General features: G+C 37.9%; 2 protein-coding genes and 1 non-coding gene across 4 annotated transcripts; 2 read left to right on the top strand and 1 right to left on the bottom strand.

Annotated features, from left to right (window-relative positions):
- Window positions 1-7785: 7785 nt before the first annotated feature.
- On the bottom strand, window positions 7786-7892 carry LOC145065176 (small nucleolar RNA R71). The gene has a single exon (XR_013688323.1). It is a non-coding gene; the product is annotated as a small nucleolar RNA R71 (small nucleolar RNA).
- Window positions 7893-8990: 1098 nt separating this feature from the next.
- Window positions 8991-9485, top strand: LOC145064160 (uncharacterized). Its single transcript, XM_079011666.1, has one exon. The coding sequence runs from the start codon at window positions 8991-8993 to the stop codon at window positions 9483-9485; it is 495 nt and encodes a 164-aa protein (XP_078867792.1).
- A 3728-nt stretch (window positions 9486-13213) lies between these two features.
- LOC145061267 (glutamate--tRNA ligase, cytoplasmic-like) lies at window positions 13214-16530 on the top strand. Of its 2 annotated transcripts, none has more exons than XM_079008695.1 (7): window positions 13214-13359; window positions 13545-13717; window positions 14023-14122; window positions 14226-14379; window positions 14481-15580; window positions 15643-16110; window positions 16177-16530. In XM_079008695.1, the coding sequence occupies exons 2-7, from the start codon at window positions 13581-13583 to the stop codon at window positions 16390-16392; spliced, it is 2175 nt and encodes a 724-aa protein (XP_078864821.1). In that variant the 5' UTR covers window positions 13214-13359; window positions 13545-13580; the 3' UTR covers window positions 16393-16530. The 2 variants fall into 2 exon arrangements, with proteins under 2 accessions (XP_078864821.1, XP_078864822.1); XM_079008696.1 differs by lacking the exon at window positions 13214-13359 and adding an exon at window positions 13383-13433.
- Window positions 16531-17696: the final 1166 nt, after the last annotated feature.

Below are 17696 nucleotides of genomic sequence, written 5' to 3'. Positions count from 1 at the left end.
AAGGTTTGAGGCCATATGGGATTAGTATTATTCTTGTGTTTCACTTTGCATGTTTTGACTTCCTGAATAATTTAATTGGTTAAGAACAGTCAAATTATTCAAACGGGCCACAATCGTTCATATGTTGGAAGTAGGTATGAATGAAGACTGTCATGAATTGGTGTGTGGATTGTCTAAAGAGCATTAGACATAAGTAAATGTTTGCTGCAACGTTCATGAGTGCTTATGAATATGATTTGAGCATTGGATCAAACCCACGCTCACTTGGATCACTCCATGAATTGTATCACAAGTGATTGGTGAGACGATAACATCTTATATTCTTGAAACCGAGATGTGTGAGTTGTATCTTGCGAATCAGTTGCACATTGATAATATGTAAACGCACTAGTAACTTAGTGTCATAAAACATATTGTTGTGTGTAATTCGGTAAGTGAGTGCAAGCGAGCATTGAATCAAAGTTTATCCGTTCCTTTTATCCAAAGTAGGATAAAAGCGATATCTTTGGGCCCCTCGATGATTTAGTGATGACAAACGTAAATGCTCGGCCAGGCTAGGGCTAATTTGATTTGTTCAATTAGTCAATCGTCATAAATCGGAAGTCGAGAAATAATACAGAGAGAATGATTATAAATCATGTCTCATACGATATCTAGAATGGAGGAATATATGATCCCTTATCTAAAGGACACGCGTATCTGATAGGATCAGAGTTGACAGCGGCTTTGGAAAGCTACGATTGCATATCAGGATCTGAAGTTATACGCAAAATAGTTATTAGACTTATCCAAGTGGGAGACTGTTGGATTAGTGTCTAAGTCCATAACTATTTTGGTATGTACTTGACCCGATGATGCATGGTCCTTTTGGGTTGCCTTCACCAAAGCAACTTGATAGGATGAATTATGGAGAGAAAGGATTAAATATGATTTATTAATATATTATGAGAATAATATATTATGAGAATAATATATTAAAGGAGAAATCATATTGTTTAATTAATATTAGTCAAGAATTAATAAGAATTAATTTTGTGACTAAAAGAGATTAATTAAACTTAAGGGACTGGAATTGTAATTATAAGATAATTGCAATTTGGGCTATGGATTGTCTTATATTAAGGAGTGGATGAATTCTATGGGAAAACCCATTAGAAATCGTCCAAGGCCTTTAAGGAAAGGAGTCCATGAGTTGCTTAGGGCTTAAGCATCCAAATTAGGGTTTCCTTGTTAGATAACCCTAATAGCCTCTCTATATAAAGAACACTTAAGGCTCAAACACGTGGAAAAGACTCCTCCTAGGGTTTGTAGACGTTTTGGGCAGCCTCCTTCATCTCTCCTCTTCATCCTCTTGCTCTTGGTGTTTGTGAACCATTAGAGGAGTGACATTTGTGACTCTAACCTTTCTAAAGTCAATACAAGGAGGATTTGGGATTGTTATTGCTATATAACAATCAAGGTAATAACTTAAACCCATTCTTATGTTAATATGATTACTTGTATGCTAGAATTAGGGTTTATAGTCTTGGATAACTTGCGTGTACAATAGAGAAACCTAGATCCAAGCATTAGGGTTTGTATGAGCACATAGGATGTTCTTATGGACAAAACCCATCAGGAAGGGCATGCCAGACTCGTACTGTGGGATAATCTTTCGTATTCAAGTCCAAGGAGTGAGGGAGCAAGCCAGTCATAAGATGTGGGCTCGAGAGCAATCCAGACTTATGTTGTGGGCTTGGGGGCAAGCCAGATGTGAGCTGTAGGCCCGAAAGGAAATCCAGACTCACACTGTGGGCTCAAGGGTAATCCAATCAATAGATTTGTGGACCCATCACATGTTGTTATTTATATATGTACTATTTGCTATGTATCAGTATTTTGGGGGAAATCACTAAGCATCGGGCTTACAGTTTTGCGTTTTGTTTCAGGTACTTCAGATGATCGCCGGAAGGCGAAGGCATGATCGTGCACCTCTTCGTATTTTATGACTTTTTTTGGGATACTCTGATATGGAACTATTTTGAAAACAAATTTGTAATAAATATTGATTTTGGAATGTTTAAAAAGTTTTAAATCGGCATGAATTTTATGGATGCTACACCATGTGATTATGGCAATACAGGTGGGACCTGGTGCAGACCGTTGGGTCAAGGTTTTGAATCTTGAGTTGAAGAATTAAGTGTGTAGTCAGTATGTGACACAAAGAGGTTTATAGGCTGGGTAACCTTGTTATTTGGACTCTTGAGAAACTAGTGGTTGGACCAGGGGCGAGGCTGATAGTCTCAGTGATTGGTCGGGAACCTTTTACCTTCCAGTCTAGGGAGGGGTGTCTTGAATCAAAGGATTTTGGGTGAACTAAAAGTGTAGATCTTTGGGTCTCGGGTTATGAGATGGCTACCGAATTGGTTCTTAGTGGGAACTCGCATTGGGAATCGCGGGTGTCTATGTGTAAGGATTTTTGTTCTATAGGTTTTGAAATAACTTATCAGTAGGTCATGGGCATCTATGGAAGGGTTAATGGGTAATGAATGGTTTCAAATTATTGGCAGATTAGGCTCCTGTGCTTTGGTGTGGTCCAATCTGTTTGGGGTCAAGATAATATGGGGTTCCAGATTTCCCGATAGGTTTCATTATTTGATTGGTCAAATATTTCTTCAGGTAGTTAGACCAGGGTGGGTCAGCTCGTAAGGATGTGGGGAAACCGCAACATGCATGGAACCAAAAAGTGGTAGGCCGTGGTAGACAGAGTATGAGGTAAGACTACACTACAGTTGGTCATGTAGTGCTCAACTTAACAGTGGGTTGGGTGTCGAGATGTTTCGGATGGTTATTTCTAATCAAGGTTTCTTTCAGAAGTTGCGTAAGGCGACTGTGTGTGTGTCTTTTAACTCAATATCCATGAAGCAATATGGTATTTCATATAGTTGGCAGACAAAATGGGACTATAGAGGTCTCGACTGCTTGTGGGAAGTAGCCAGGAGGCAGCGTGGTGCTTCAGGCAATAGTTGTGATTTGAGGTTTCGTGTGGGAGTGGGGTAACTTGTTGATTGGGAAATGTTAAGTCACTCACATTGGGATTAAATAATTTCAGAGTAATTGATTTGACCCTATTACACAACTCTCGTTTGAGTCTTCCCGTTGTAGGGATGAAACTTCTACTCGAAGGATTATCTATACCTTTTTGTCGAGTATAAGTATTTTGTAGCTGTATATGGTCAGTGACTTTGTTCCCTTTAAAGCAGCATTGTGATCGAGGTGTTGAAATCATTTTGTTTGGTATGAAACTCTGTGAGATTGGTGTCGGCTTGGTGTGGGAGGTCTGACAGTTAGTCAGACCATTGAGATTTTATGTTTCAGATTTCAGGTGAGTTAGGATTGGTTTATTTCAAGAGAATTGAGGATTCATTTTTTTCATCGGGCTTGAAGAACTATTTTAAGAATGGTTTTAGTAGATTTGGATAGGCAGTTGTAAGATCATGGTTGGAAGTATTATGTTGGTCTATTATTCATTGAGAGTTTGGCATGGAGTGTTTCAGCGTGGGCGGTCTGTCGGGAAGTCAGACCATTATAGATTTTAGGTCTTAGAAAATTAGAATTGGTTTGCAGGGGATGAAGGTTTGATTGTTATCGTCAGGATTATAGTTTCGGTTTGGGTTTCGGTTGTCTTGGGAAGACTGCCTTATGCACAGAATTTTCGATTGTGTTCCTCAAGTGCTGTTTTGTTATGAGCGTTAGTAAGGAGAGACTTCGAGGACAATATCTAATTTAAGTTGGGGGGGGGGGAGTTGTAACATCCAAAATCTTGAAGAGAAATTGTGATAATAACCCTATTTCTAGGCCAACTCGACAAGTTGGAGGGGCCAACTCGACGTGTTGAAGATGGAAGAATCACGGGAATTAAATGAACCAACTCGACGCGTTGGCAGCTGGGAAGGAAAACCTAATTTTTAGGGTCTTGCACCCTATTTAAAGGCCTTAAGTCCTTTTTCTGGCCTCCTTACCAGCCTTCATTGTTATCAAAACCCTAAAACGAGGTGTAGCCTCCATTGTCAATTTTTTGAGCCTTGGAAGGAAGTTTGGTGTTCATTTTGTGCATTGTGAAAGAATTAAGAAGATCTTGAAGTTTCTATCTTAGAGAAGGAAGTATTGGATCCAGAATCACTCCATTTCTTACAGTCACTTTAAGGTATCAATTTCATACCTTGATTTGTAGATGATTAGATCTTATCATTTTGGGTTTTGGCCTCTTTATGGGATGATGATGGAGTGAAGTCATTTAAGTGGTTGTTCTTTCATATCTGAGTTGGTTTTGGTACCCTTAAGCTTAAAGGTGCAAACTTTATGAAGATTTTGGTGCCAAGCATACGTTAAGTCAATTATTAAGTCCGCTCTAAGCTTAAGAGATTCATTTAGACATACATGAACGTAAAGTTGGCAACTTTATGTGTTTTTCCAGCTTAAGGAAGTCATATCTATGTTTTGGGGCCATGTCCTTACGGATTAAGTGCTTAATGTATTAAGATGGGGTTTTAGCAAACTCGACGAGTTTATAGATAAACTCGAATAGTTGGCTCGATCTTCCCCGACATTTTTAGATTGAGAGAGGAACTCGATTAGTTGTGGGTCAACTCGGCGAGTTGGTTTGGTTTTTCCTGATCTTTGCAGTTGATTGAGAAACTTGACGAGTTGAAGGACAACTCGGCCAGTTGAGTCAACTTGGACCGTTGACTTTGACTTTTGATTTATGCCCTTGATCAAGTTTGTCCCAAGGGGTACTTGAGGTAATCTGAATTGTAATTAAAGGAATTACTGGGCTTAGGATAAGGCCCATATGGGGTTGAGCCCAATTTGGAAAAAATGGGTCATTGGTTGATTAGTGGGCCTTTGGGCCTTTCAGATTGTAGTTTGGGTCATGGATTTAGACAAGGCCAGGTTAGGGTCAAATAATCTTGTTACCCCATGTATGAAGTTGTGATTATGGATTAGAACCCAATTGCTAATTGGGTATTATTTTTGATCTGATAGTTCGGAGGCGTCGTTAGGGCAACAACTAGGGAATTCTTTCAGTGAGCTTCTGTATACGAGGTAGGTTTTCCTTACCGGGTTTAGCGGGTTGAAGACACCAATGTCGGCCCATGTTATCGTTATGTTGATAATATGCCAACTATCTTTGTGACTCTTGCATGTATCTGTGTTTATATGTTTTCTGGGCTAAGGTCCGATGCGGGCGAGGCCCAATGACTATTTGTATGCTATGTATATATGTTATATGTGTATATGTTTAATTGATATATGTTATATGCATACTGGGTGGGCCCTATTCACTCCGAGCTCAACTCGATGACCGAGCGGAGCGCTGATATGGGCTTATTTAGTCATAAAAATCATTCATTATCTTATTAATTATTGTTGATTTTGTATCATTTTAAGGAAAAAAGGTACTTAATTAGCTTAATATTTCAATTTCAGCAATAAAAGACATGTTCGGGTGAAAAAAGAAGTGGATTGAGTGATTGGAAGCTTGGAGATTGAAGATTAAAGAAAGAAGGCTAAAATAGGAAGGAACTCGATGAGTTGACCCTCAACTCGACGGGTTGGTTAGAATATTCCCGATTCGAAGATGCCTTGCCGTACACGCCGTACACGCGCATTATTGAAAAAATCCGTCGAGTTATTCTTAAAAAAAATCGACGAGTTGGGTCGATTTTTGGTAACTATATATAGATAGTATCTATGCCCTAAAACCTAACTTTTTATAGAGGCTAGCTGCGACTATTGAAGATCAGAAGAGTTCTTGGAGCTGCTGTTTTCGAGATTTCAACACAAGAAACAATTTAGAAGAGAATCAAAGGCAAATAATCATTCTTCTTTTCTTAATCTTTGTTTTGAAACTATGTTTGAATCATTAGGTTTTGAATTTAGATTATTACTTGCTGTAGATATGAGCTAAAAGCTTTTTACTTCTGTTTGGATGAGATAATATTATGAACATGGTTTGATTGAGTGGTTTAATTGATATTGATTTGGTTATTCATCTTGTTAAGTTTATTAAAGACCCTTATGTATTGATGATAAATGTTTTCTGTTAATAAGTAATTGAGTTGTATGAATATCTTCTTGATTACTTGATTCATATAGTTTTATGAATATAAGATTGTATGCCTAGGAATAGTGAATATGAAACTAGGGTTAACTAGAAAATGTGTAAATCAATGCTAGGAATAATGAATATGAAACTAGGGTTAACTAGAAAATGTGTAAATCAATGTGTGAGCATGTGTGATGAACAACCATACATGAGTTGATTGAATTGAACAAATTTGATTAACTATTGTTATAAGTCTTTCTTGATACGAACTAAACACTAGGAAACTTGTTAATTTAATCAATGTGTGAGCATGTGTGATGAACAACCATACATGAGTTGATTGAATTGAACAAATTTGATTAACTATTGTTATAAGTCTTGCTTGATACGAACTAAACACTAGGAAACTTGTAAATTTAATCACTTGATCACTGTTTGAATTAACTTGTCTACTAAAGGATTGGTAATAATGAACATGAACCCAATCACATTAGGAATTGGTAACCATTGACATATTAATTCATTGTACTTGCCACGAAATCAACCATAAGAATAAGTGAATCGAATCTGAACAGAAGTCTCTTTTATCATTGAATCTAGTTGTCTTTTCTTGTTCTTCTTAGTTGTTAATTGTCTTTGTTTAAGTGTTAATTGATTGTTTAAGTTTCAAGTCTTGCAAAACTAGAGAAACCCTTTGCTTTTATTAATTGTTTTAATTAGAAAATATTAGTATTTAATTTAATTATTACCGTTCCCTGTGTTCGATACCCTACTTACCCGAACTAAACTGCTAATCGATAGGTACACTGCCTTTCGTGTGTTTGTCTTTGCGTTTAAGTTAGTAGGATTAAAACTAGTTTGTTTCACACACATCAAGTTTTTGCCGCCGTTGTCGGGGAATGATTCTAATAGTTATTTTATTTGTTTGTATTATCGACCCTTTGTGTGAGATTTATCTTGCATAAAGTTACATGTTTTCAGTTTTTTTTTTTTTTCAGTTTTTATTTTCATTAAACTCGTCGAGTTTATTACTGAACTCGACGAGTTTCTTCTGTTTTCAGTTTCGTTACTTCTTCGTTTTTGTTTGTTTTACGCTTGTTTTTTTGTTTTGTTTCAGAGTTTTATGACTCGAGGCTCTAGTTCTACACTAGTGCCACCAATGGAAGAGCCGGAGTTGATTATTTGCAAAAAAAGGAGAAAAGCAATCGAAGAACCTAAAGATCTCAACAAAATCCACAACGAGAAGGTAGAAGGTTACGAATCCGACATACCCACGTTTGGTGACGAAAGCAATTACGAGCAAGAAGACGAAATGGCCGACATAACCGACATACCAATAGGAGATTACAAGAAGCGCATAAGAGATGGTACAGGGTCGGGACTCGTGCAACCAACAATTCCAGCCACTGCCAACTTTGAGATAAAGGGTTACATACTTGCCCAACTAAAAGACATTCCATTCTATGGAAAGGAGTACTGAGATGCTTATAAGCATATTGAAGAAGTTATGGATATTGCTAACTATTTCCACATGCCAAATGTGCCTCACGATACCGTTTTGCTTCAGATGTTACCGGTTATATTCAAAGGAGCCGCGAACGAATGGTTGAAAGCTTTACCCCCAGGATCCATTACAACATGGCAAAAGATGCGCAAAGAGTTCATTGAATCAGTTTTGTCCACCTTCTAAGATTGCAAAATTAAAGAAAGCAATTGCTAACTTTGAGCAATTGCTAGGAGAATCTCTCTATGAGGCATGGGAGAGATACAAGGGGTTGATAAGAAATTGCCCTCAAAACAACCTAAACATGCAACAAGAGGTTTCCATATTTTATGATGGTGTGAACGTCACAACTAGGCAATTACTTGATTCCCAAAGACCCCTCACGAAGAAAGCACCAGCCGTTATTAAGACATTGGTAGAAGAATTCTCCAAACATTAAAGGGAGTACCATAATCCAAGGAACAATACAACTAGAGGCGTGGTTAACTCAGTTTCCGATGACATGGCAGCAATAATGGCCAAACTAGAAAGTATGGATCGTAGGATGACAAAGATGGACCAATCCATCCATGCCATTCGAGTGGGTTGTGACAATTGTAGTGGACCCCATCTGACTAAAGATTGGGATCTTGATGAGAACGACAACCGGAAGGCACAAGTTTGTTATTCAAGTGGCGATCAATTTAATGATGATTGGCGAAAGCCCAAGAAGGAGTGGCTCTCCTACGACGAGTACAAAAAGGAAAAGGAGGAGAAGTTTACGCAAAAGGCGTGTAGATTTTATCAAAAAAAAAAGAACTAGTGCAAGAGAAGAAGACAGATCTTGAAGCTATGTTAGCCCGATTTGTTAGTGCTTCCGAAAAAAGACATGAAGAGTGAGACGCGGCCATTAGAGATCAACAAAAGATGATGAAGGAGCACCAAGCAATGATGATGGATCAACAATCTCTGCTCCAGAATCAACAAGCTTCAATACTAAATATTGAAAAACAACTCGGGCAACTTGCCAAACAATTCAACGAAAGAACACCGGGCGGACTCTTGAGCGATACTGAGAAAAATCCAAAGGGCGCACACATTAACATAGTGACAACAAGGAGTGGGAAGATAGTCACACCCCTAACCCCAATCCCAAATGAAGATCCTAAGGAGGTACAAGAAAAAGATCAAGAAAATCCGGAATCGCAAACAGTGGAAAAAACTCATTGAGTTCTGGACAAAAACTCGACGAGTTCACTACCTGATGAGAAAAATAAGACACCAACAGATCCATATAAGCCACCATTGGCACTCCTGGGCTGAGCTCGACAGGAGAAGCAAAATGAAGACTACCAAAAGTTCCTGGAGCACATAAAGGCCTTGCAAATCAATATTCCTTTCATCGAGGCAGTCGCACAAATGCCAAAATACGCCAAGTTCTTAAAAGAACTTCTTACAAATAGAAAAAAGATGGAAGAAGAATCCAAGGTGGTCCTAAATGAGAATTGTTCAGCTGCGATGTTAAACAAACTCCCAAAGAAAATGGGTGACCTGGGTATCCTCACAATACCTTGCCAATTCGGAAATTTAGCCACTAGCTATGCATTAGCCGACTCGGGGGAAAGTGTGAACCTCATGTCATACTCTTTCTTTAAGAAGATAAACCTTCCGGAGCCAAGACCAATCCGAATGGCGATCCAATTAGCGAACAAGACGGTGACATTCCCGAGAGGCATGTGTGAAGATTTATTGGTAAAAGTCGATAAGTTTGTCTTCCCGACAGATTTCATTGTGCTAGATATGGAAAAGGATCATCAAGTGCTAATAATCCTTGGAAGACCATTTTTGAACACCGCAGGTGCCATAGTCGACATACGAGACTCAAAGCTTACCCTTCGGGTGGGAGAAGGCTAGGTTATTTTTGTAGTGGATCAAGCCATGAAACATTCGAAGTTTAGTGATGATACAGCTTTTTCAGTGGATATCTTAGAAGAATTATTAGAAGAATGGAGAGGAGACGAAACAAGTGAACATACTTTGACTCCAGAAGATGATTTTGATGCTGAAAGAGATTTGAAGGAGCTAGAAAGACTACTTGAAGAATCCGAATATAAAGAATTAATAAAAACTACTGAACATGAAACTCGACGAGTTAATAGTAATAACTCAACGAGTTGGGACGAAAAATTGTGATCTGGGGAAATTTTTGGCCTAAACTCGACGAGTTTCCTGCCAAAACTCGACATGTTTAGTGTACAGAGCACACAAATGGAGCTGAAAACTTTACCGGAACACTTAGAGTATGCATTTCTCGAGGAGGGTGAGCAGAAGCCTGTGATCATTGCATCGAATCTCACCCAAATCGAAAAAGATCAATTAGTCAAGGTTTTGAAGAAAAGGAAGAACGCCATTGCATGGAAAATCACCGATATAAAGGGAATAAGCTCTTCTTATTGCTCTCATAAAATAAATAGCAAAGCCGGTAGTGCAACATCAAAGGCGATTGAACCCAAACATGCAAGAAGTGGTTAAAAAGGAGGTGGTAAAGCTTTTGGATGCTGAGATCATTTATTCAATTTTTAATAGTCCATGGGTGAGTCCCGTTCAAGTAGTACCAAAGAAAGGAGGGATGACAGTTGTGATGAACGAGAAAAACAATCTTATACCTACACGAACGGTAAAAGGTTCGCGAGTATGCATCGATTATCGAAAGCTAAACGATGCTACTTGCAAAGACCATTTCCCTTTACCCTTTATTGATCAAATGATTGAGAGATTATCCAGTCATTGCTATTATTGCTTTTTAGATGGATTTTCAGGTTATTTCCAAATACCAATCGACTCGAATGATCAAGAGAAGACCACTTTCACTTGCCCAAGTGAAACATTTGCATATCGACACATGCCTTTTGGGTTGTGCAATGCGCCTACTACTTTTCAACGATGCATGACAACAATATTTCACGATATGGTGGAGAAGTTTATGGAAGTATTCATGGATGGTTTTTCTGTTTTTGGTTCTTCTTTCAATGATTGTCTTACTAACCATAACTTGATGTTTGCTAGGTGTGAAAAGACCAATTTAGTTTTGAATTGGGAAAAAGGCCACTTCATGGTTAAAGAAGGCATTGTGTTAGGCCATAAAGTGTCCAAAGCGGGGATTGGGGTGGATCGAGCAAAAATTGTCACTATTGCTAAATTACCGCCACCAACCAATGTGAAGGGCGTTAGGAGTTTTTTAGGTCATGCAGGTTTTTACCGTCGTTTTATAAAAGACTTTTCTAAAATAAGTCGACCTTTAACTCAACTGCTTTTAAAAGATGCATCTTTTAATTTCTCGAAAGAAAGTCTAAATGCTTTTGAAATATTGAAAGAAAAATTAACTAACACCCCGATCATTATCGCCCTGAATTGGAATTTACCATTTGAAATAATGTGTGATGCATGTGATTTTGCCTTGGGTGCTGTGCTTGGTCAAAGAGTTGATAAACATTTTCAACCAATTTATTATGCTAGCAAGACCTTAAATCCGACCCAAGAAAATTATACCACAACTGAAAAAGAATTATTGGTCGTGGTCTATGCTTTTGATAAATTTCGCCCTTATCTTATATTATCTAAAACCACTGTTTTTACTGACAATTCTGCAATTAAATTTTTGTTTGCTAAGCAGGACGCGAAACCTAGGTTGATCCGGTGGGTGCTGTTACTTCAAGAATTTGACATCGAGGTCAAGGACAAGAAATGAATGGAGAATGTAGCGGCCGATCATCTTTCAAGATTGGAGAATCCAGAAAGGGATGAGTCTGACAACAAGGGTATTGGGTTTAGTTTTCCAGAAGAGTACTTGATGGTGATCATGGGAGAAGAACCATGGTATGCAGACATTGCAAACTTTTTGGCTGGGGACTTTCTTCCAAAAGGGCTAACTCATTAGCAGAAAAAGAAACTCATTTCATAAATTAAATATTATTTCTGGGATGAGCCATATCTTTTTAGGAGTTATGCAGATGGAATCATCAAAAGGTGTGTGTGTTGGCAAGGAGATCCGCGACATTCTAGAACATTGTCACAATGGGCCTGCAGTAGGACATCATGGGGTTCAGTACATTGCTAAGAAGGTGTTTGATGTGAGATTTTATTGGCCCACAATTTTCAAGGATGCTGCTACCTATGTGAGAGAGTGTGATGCTTGCCAGAGATCAGGAAGTATTTCTGCAAGGAATGAATGCCTCAAAGAAGCATCCAAGTGTGTGAAGTTTTTGATGTGTGGGGTATAGATTTCATGGGACCATTTCTGTCATCAAAAGGGCACAGATACATACTTGTGGGCTACCAACAAATGATGCGAGGGTGGTGGTGAAGTTTTTGAAGAAATTATTTTATAGATTTGGAGTACCAAAAGTTTTGATAAGCGATAGGGGGACCCATTTTTCCAATGAACAACTAACAAATGTATTGCAAAGATATGGTGTACGCCATAAATTTTCAACACCTTATCATCCGCAAACGAATGGGCAAATCGAGATAACGAATAGAGACCCCATAAGAATTTTGGAAAGGTCGGTAGACAGTCATAGGAAAGATTGGACAGAAAAGTTAGATGATGCGCTTTGGGCATTTAGGATTGCATTCAAGACACCCATTGGGACCACTTTTTAACTTTTTTTATTTATTATTCTATATATACTCAATAATTTTATATAACATACAAAACTCAACCATTTGAAATATATTTACCAGTTGTATTTTATTAAGTAATGTTGTTAAATCTTACTGAAAATTTAAGATATATATATATATATATATATATATATATATATATATATAGTAATAATCACATGTGTGTGTTAAATAATAAATCATTAAGTATATTGTACATATTAATCACCGATTTGACCGAGTTTTACAATATCTCTCAGTTCAGTAAGGGGGCGATCGGGGAGTACTCGAGATTCTTTAACTCACCTCGGTAAGGGGCCGAGTAGCGAGTACTCGGAGGAGTAATCGGCCAACACGGTGAGTTTTACAACACTATATATATATATATATATATATATATATATATATATATATATATATATATATATATATATATATATATATATATATATAATGATGTTTTAAATCAGTGATATATAAGAAAAAAATAATTATTGGTGAAAGGGTGTGGTGGTAATATGCCCTCTAAAGTGAAGCTCATCCGCTTACCCAAATTTTCTTAATTGAAACCCAGTTAACTTGAACCAATTTACCCAAATCCTAACATATCGGTTTATTTAGACTGGTTGTTTTCGACAGATCTATTTCATATAAGTGCCATTGTCTATTCCATTACTTCATAAATCTATTCCATTATCATTACATATCATACCAAACAAACCATTATTTTTATAAAATAAAATGAGATGCTAAACTATATTTTTCTTGCAAATTTTATGATAGGTTTCCACCATAATGTTGCATGTTTTTTTAGGTTTTTGTAATCAAAAACCATTTATAAAAACAATATCGTAAGCTTTATTTTTGTAATAAAAACGATTTATGGACCAAAATCTTATAGTAGAAAATTAGCCCATATTTTAAAACCATTATATCATCATCATTAAGGTATCAGATTGAGGCCCTTCAGTGATTGGGCCAAATCTTTCACTTTTGTTTTTCGTTTTGACCTCGGTCTCTCTCACGCCGTCCACGTGAAAGCTCTGTCTCTCGCTCACCTCTCGTCTCCGGTCCAGTTGCCTCTCGAGACTCACACCAGTCCATTGCCACCGCAAAGAAACATAAGGTATGGTCCATATGTATAGGCAAACCCAACATTTTGATGATTAGGGTTTAAGATTGTTTGCTCGTTTGGATGAGGTTTTGTAACAGAAATAGATTGATTGCTTATATTAAACGCGTAAACATCGCTTTTTTAGTTTGCATCCACTCCACTCAGAACTTGGATTTTCCATTTTCAACTCTTCGCAGGTTAGCAAACAACAAAATCGAGAAGCGATCTAGGTAATGATGGAGCTGCTAATAGCTTCCGACGCAACTCCTCCTCTGTCCGTGCTTGCTACGGCCAAAGTTGCCGGAGTTTCTCTCACGGTGAATCCAACTCTCACGGCCGGCTCTCCGCCTGTGCTTGTCCTAACCAACGGGTATCGTAGATTCAGATCCTTATTTTCTTTGATTCAACTTAAGATTAGATTCAGCTAATACATCCAAAATTAAAATTGTTGGAAGTTACTGAATATATACTCCTTCATTTCCCGAGTAATTGTTCTCTTGAGATAATGTTACTCAAATAGAGTGTTTCCAATGAAGATTAATGTAAATATATTTGGTTTTGAGAAATACTTGATAGGCAAAGTATACGATGCAATGAATTTTAGAGCTATCGAAATTGACATTGGTATTCACGCCAAGAATCTTCTGAATATTGACTCAAGTTTTTCTCTTTTAGGCTGAAGCTTCGTGGAACAAATGTACTTCTCAAATATCTTGCTCGGACATCAACAGCCATTCCCAACTTGTATGAACGTGATGCTTTTGAAACTGGGCAGGTGAATATCTTTTCCTTTTTCAAATAAATTCCAATTTAAAGCACATATTCTGTTTTTGTTCCTAGAATCACCAATTACCTTCTGTTGATTTTTACCCTTTTAGATTGATGAGTGGCTGGAGTATGCCCCTATCTTCTCTTCAGGTTCTGAATATGAGGGTGCATGCAAGTATGTTGATGGGTATCTGCTGCATCGCACTTTCTTGATTGGTCATAATTTATCAGTTGCAGATATTACTATCTGGTCATATCTTGCAGGTAAATCTCATTACTCATGCCCTAATGCTTTCATTTTCTGGTGTAGAAGAAATCAAACGAATCCATTTTATATCTTTATTTCTTCTAAATGTTTCTTTCAGGGGCTGGTAAGAGATGGGAAAGCTTAATGAAGTCAAAAAAGTACCAAAACTTGGGTCGATGGTATACCATGATATCCACAGAACATGCTGCTGTCTTAGATGAACTAACCTCATCATTTTCAAAGAAAAAAGACTCATCAAAGCCCAGTTCTTCAACAAATGTAACAGATGAATCCAACAAAAAGCAGATAGCTAATGGAGTTGTTAATTCCAATCGCCCTGAAGTCGATCTTCCACATGTTGAAATGGGAAAAGTTTGTCTAAGATTTGCACCAGAACCAAGTGGGTTTCTCCACATAGGCCATGCAAAAGCAGCTTTGTTGAACCAATATTTTGCTCAGAAATACAACGGGAAAATAATCCTAAGGTTTGATGACACAAATCCTGCAAAAGAAAGCAACGAATTTGTTGATAGTCTTATAACAGATGTCGGGACTTTAGGAATAAAATACGAAAAAATCACGTATACTTCCGATTACTTTCAAATCCTCATGGAAATGGCTGAAAAGTTGATCAAAGAAGGAAAAGCTTACATCGATGACACCCCACGTGAGCAAATGAAACATGAGAGAATGGAAGGAATAGAATCAAAGTGTCGGAATCAGAGCATTGATGAAAACATCAAACTATGGAATCAAATGATCCTCGGAACGGAAAGAGGATTACAATGTTGTTTAAGGGGAAAATTTCCAAGCATGCAAGATCCAAATAAATCAATGCGGGACCCGGTTTACTATCGGTGTAATCCAATGCCACATCACCGAATCGGATCCAAGTATAAAATATATCCGACGTATGATTTCGCGTGTCCTTTTGTTGATTCTTATGAAGGGATTACACACGCGTTGAGATCTAGTGAGTATCATGATAGAAATCCTCAGTATTTCCAGGTTCAAGAAGATATGGGGCTTAGAAAAGTTCATATTTATGAATTTAGCAGGTTGAATATGGTTTATACACTTTTAAGTAAACGGAAATTACTTTGGTTTGTTGAAAATAGAAAAGTTGATGGATGGAATGATGCTCGTTTTCCAACTGTTCAAGGAATTGTTCGCAGAGGTTTACAAATCGAGGCTTTGATTCAGTTTATACTTGAACAAGTAAGCATAATATTTACATTTTCATTTTCATTTTCTTGAAATAATACTTTTTTTTTTCAAAGGGGGCATCGAAGAATCTGAATCTAATGGAATGGGATAAGCTCTGGAACATCAACAAAAGAATCATTGACCCTGTTTGCCCTAGACACACTGCAATCGTAGAAGAAAACCGTGTGTTGTTGACTTTATTAGATGGGCCCCACAAGCCATTTGTGCGTGTGGTCCCAAAACACAAGAAGCACCCTGCTGCAGGGGATAAAGCCACCACTTTTACAAAAAAGATTTGGATAGAACAAGTTGATGCGAAGGCTATAAATCCTAACGAGGAAATTACGTTAATGGACTGGGGAAATGCGATTGTTAAAGAAATCAAGAAGGGCGAAAACGGAAATGTGACGGAATTAATTGGGGTTTTGCACCTTGAGGGATCGGTTAAGACCACGAAACTGAAACTCACGTGGTTGCCTGAGACTAATGAGCTTGTTCCATTGTCTCTTGTGGAGTTTGGATACCTAATCACTAAAAAGAAGGTATGATGATTGTCTTGTGTGTGAAAAGACATAAATGCCCTTGTAATTAATTGTGTGTTGATGCAGGTGGAAGAAGATGAGGATTTTGTGGATGTGGTGAACACGGATTCAAAGAAAGAGATAGGGGCTGTTGGGGATTCAAATATGAGAAATGTGAAACGTGGAGACATAGTGCAATTGGAGAGGAAAGGTTACTTTAGATGTGATGTTCCTTTCATAAGACCTTCAAAGCCGATTGTGCTCTATGCTATTCCAGATGGGAGGCAAACTGCAACCAAATAATAACTCATCATTTCTCTACCATTTCAAAGCTTCATTTTTTGGGTGGTTGTTGAATTGATCTGTTAGTAAACATGTATTACAAGATTTTGGGACTGATTGTGTTATCATTTGATTTGATATTTATTACCCTTTTTAATATTGCAATTATTACAAGATTTTAGATGTTTTCTGTAAGTTTGGATCGGCCTTGTATGGATTAGAGAATAGTTTAGTCCCCTGGTTGTGGTATGTTGGAATATATCCGACAAACTTTTCATTACAATTTGTGAAGTGTGGATTCAGTAGTAGGTTTATCTTTGGGGGCATTTTCTCCTTTGTTTCATGAGATCACCTAGCTTTATGAATTTTGAAAAGATCATAGGCTTGCTTGTTGCATAGCAGCCGGGTTAAACATTCTCATGTTCTAATCCTGTAATAAAACAAATTAATGCATCACCGAGTAAGAGCTGCAATGTACAATTGATACCATTAAATGTGTCATGATACCCCTTTAAGGCTTTCCCTGAGAATAGTTGTTTTAATTTTGCAATCGAGTCATGAAATGAGATCGTACAAAATAGTTTTTCTATATGTGATTTATGTTTTATAGGATTGTACTATACAATCATAATAAACAGTTGTACGAATCACTTCATCGAATACCCCAAACAAGAATCAGCCGACTCCTACTCCTGCCACAACCATAAAGAGCGCAACGATGGAAACCACGACAAACAGAGCAGACATTCGAGATGTTCTTCCCGCAGATTTCGCCCGTTCGTCAAAGACGATCCGAGGAGTCACGGGTTGGAAGTACACGCGGTAGAAAAAACCCCACAACGAACGGAGAAGGAAAAAAACAAATATTGCGAATACCATAAGATCAAAACACACGACACCGAAGAATATGCGATACTTAAAAGAGAAGCAGTGGACAAGCAATTGAATGGAGACCTAACAGAAATAGCAAGGACCTTACGGTTAAAGTTCGAAGCTGACCAAAATGATGGAAGAACCCGCAAGGATGCAAGCAAACAACCAATCAGAAAAGAGGAGATTTTCACAATAGCGAGACCCAAGGATCGGGACAAGTACCAACGGCCGGCCAAAGGCGATGCGATCCCACCCGTATGCACTCTAAACATCAGTTTCTCGCCATCAGACCCACGAGTGCCCGACTGGGACCCAACAGATCTAATCATAATCCCTGCCACAGTCATACAACATAAGACCTGGTGAGCCTTATTCGACGGAGGTAGCAACACCGATATCCTTTAAGAACACCGTTTCAAGCAACTCCCGCCATGCTGGAGAAGGAACCTAAA

The sequence above is a fragment of the Lactuca serriola genome, chromosome 7 (assembly GCF_051521515.1).
Source record: "Lactuca serriola cultivar US96UC23 chromosome 7, Lser_US96UC23_V15, whole genome shotgun sequence".
NCBI lineage: Eukaryota > Viridiplantae > Streptophyta > Magnoliopsida > Asterales > Asteraceae > Lactuca > Lactuca serriola.
This window is presented reverse-complemented; position numbering and strand designations above follow the sequence as displayed.

Bases quoted from the DNA above. Each gene is read 5' to 3' on its own strand.
- LOC145064160 (XM_079011666.1), top strand. From the start codon at position 8,991: ATGCCAAAATACGCCAAGTTCTTAAAAGAACTTCTTACAAATAGAAAA.
- LOC145061267 (XM_079008695.1), top strand. From the start codon at position 13,581: ATGATGGAGCTGCTAATAGCTTCCGACGCAACTCCTCCTCTGTCCGTG. The intron at 14,123-14,225 runs GTGAATATCTTT...TTACCCTTTTAG, and splicing joins ATGCTTTTGAAACTGGGCAG to ATTGATGAGTGGCTGGAGTA. The intron at 16,111-16,176 runs GTATGATGATTG...GTGTTGATGCAG, and splicing joins ACCTAATCACTAAAAAGAAG to GTGGAAGAAGATGAGGATTT.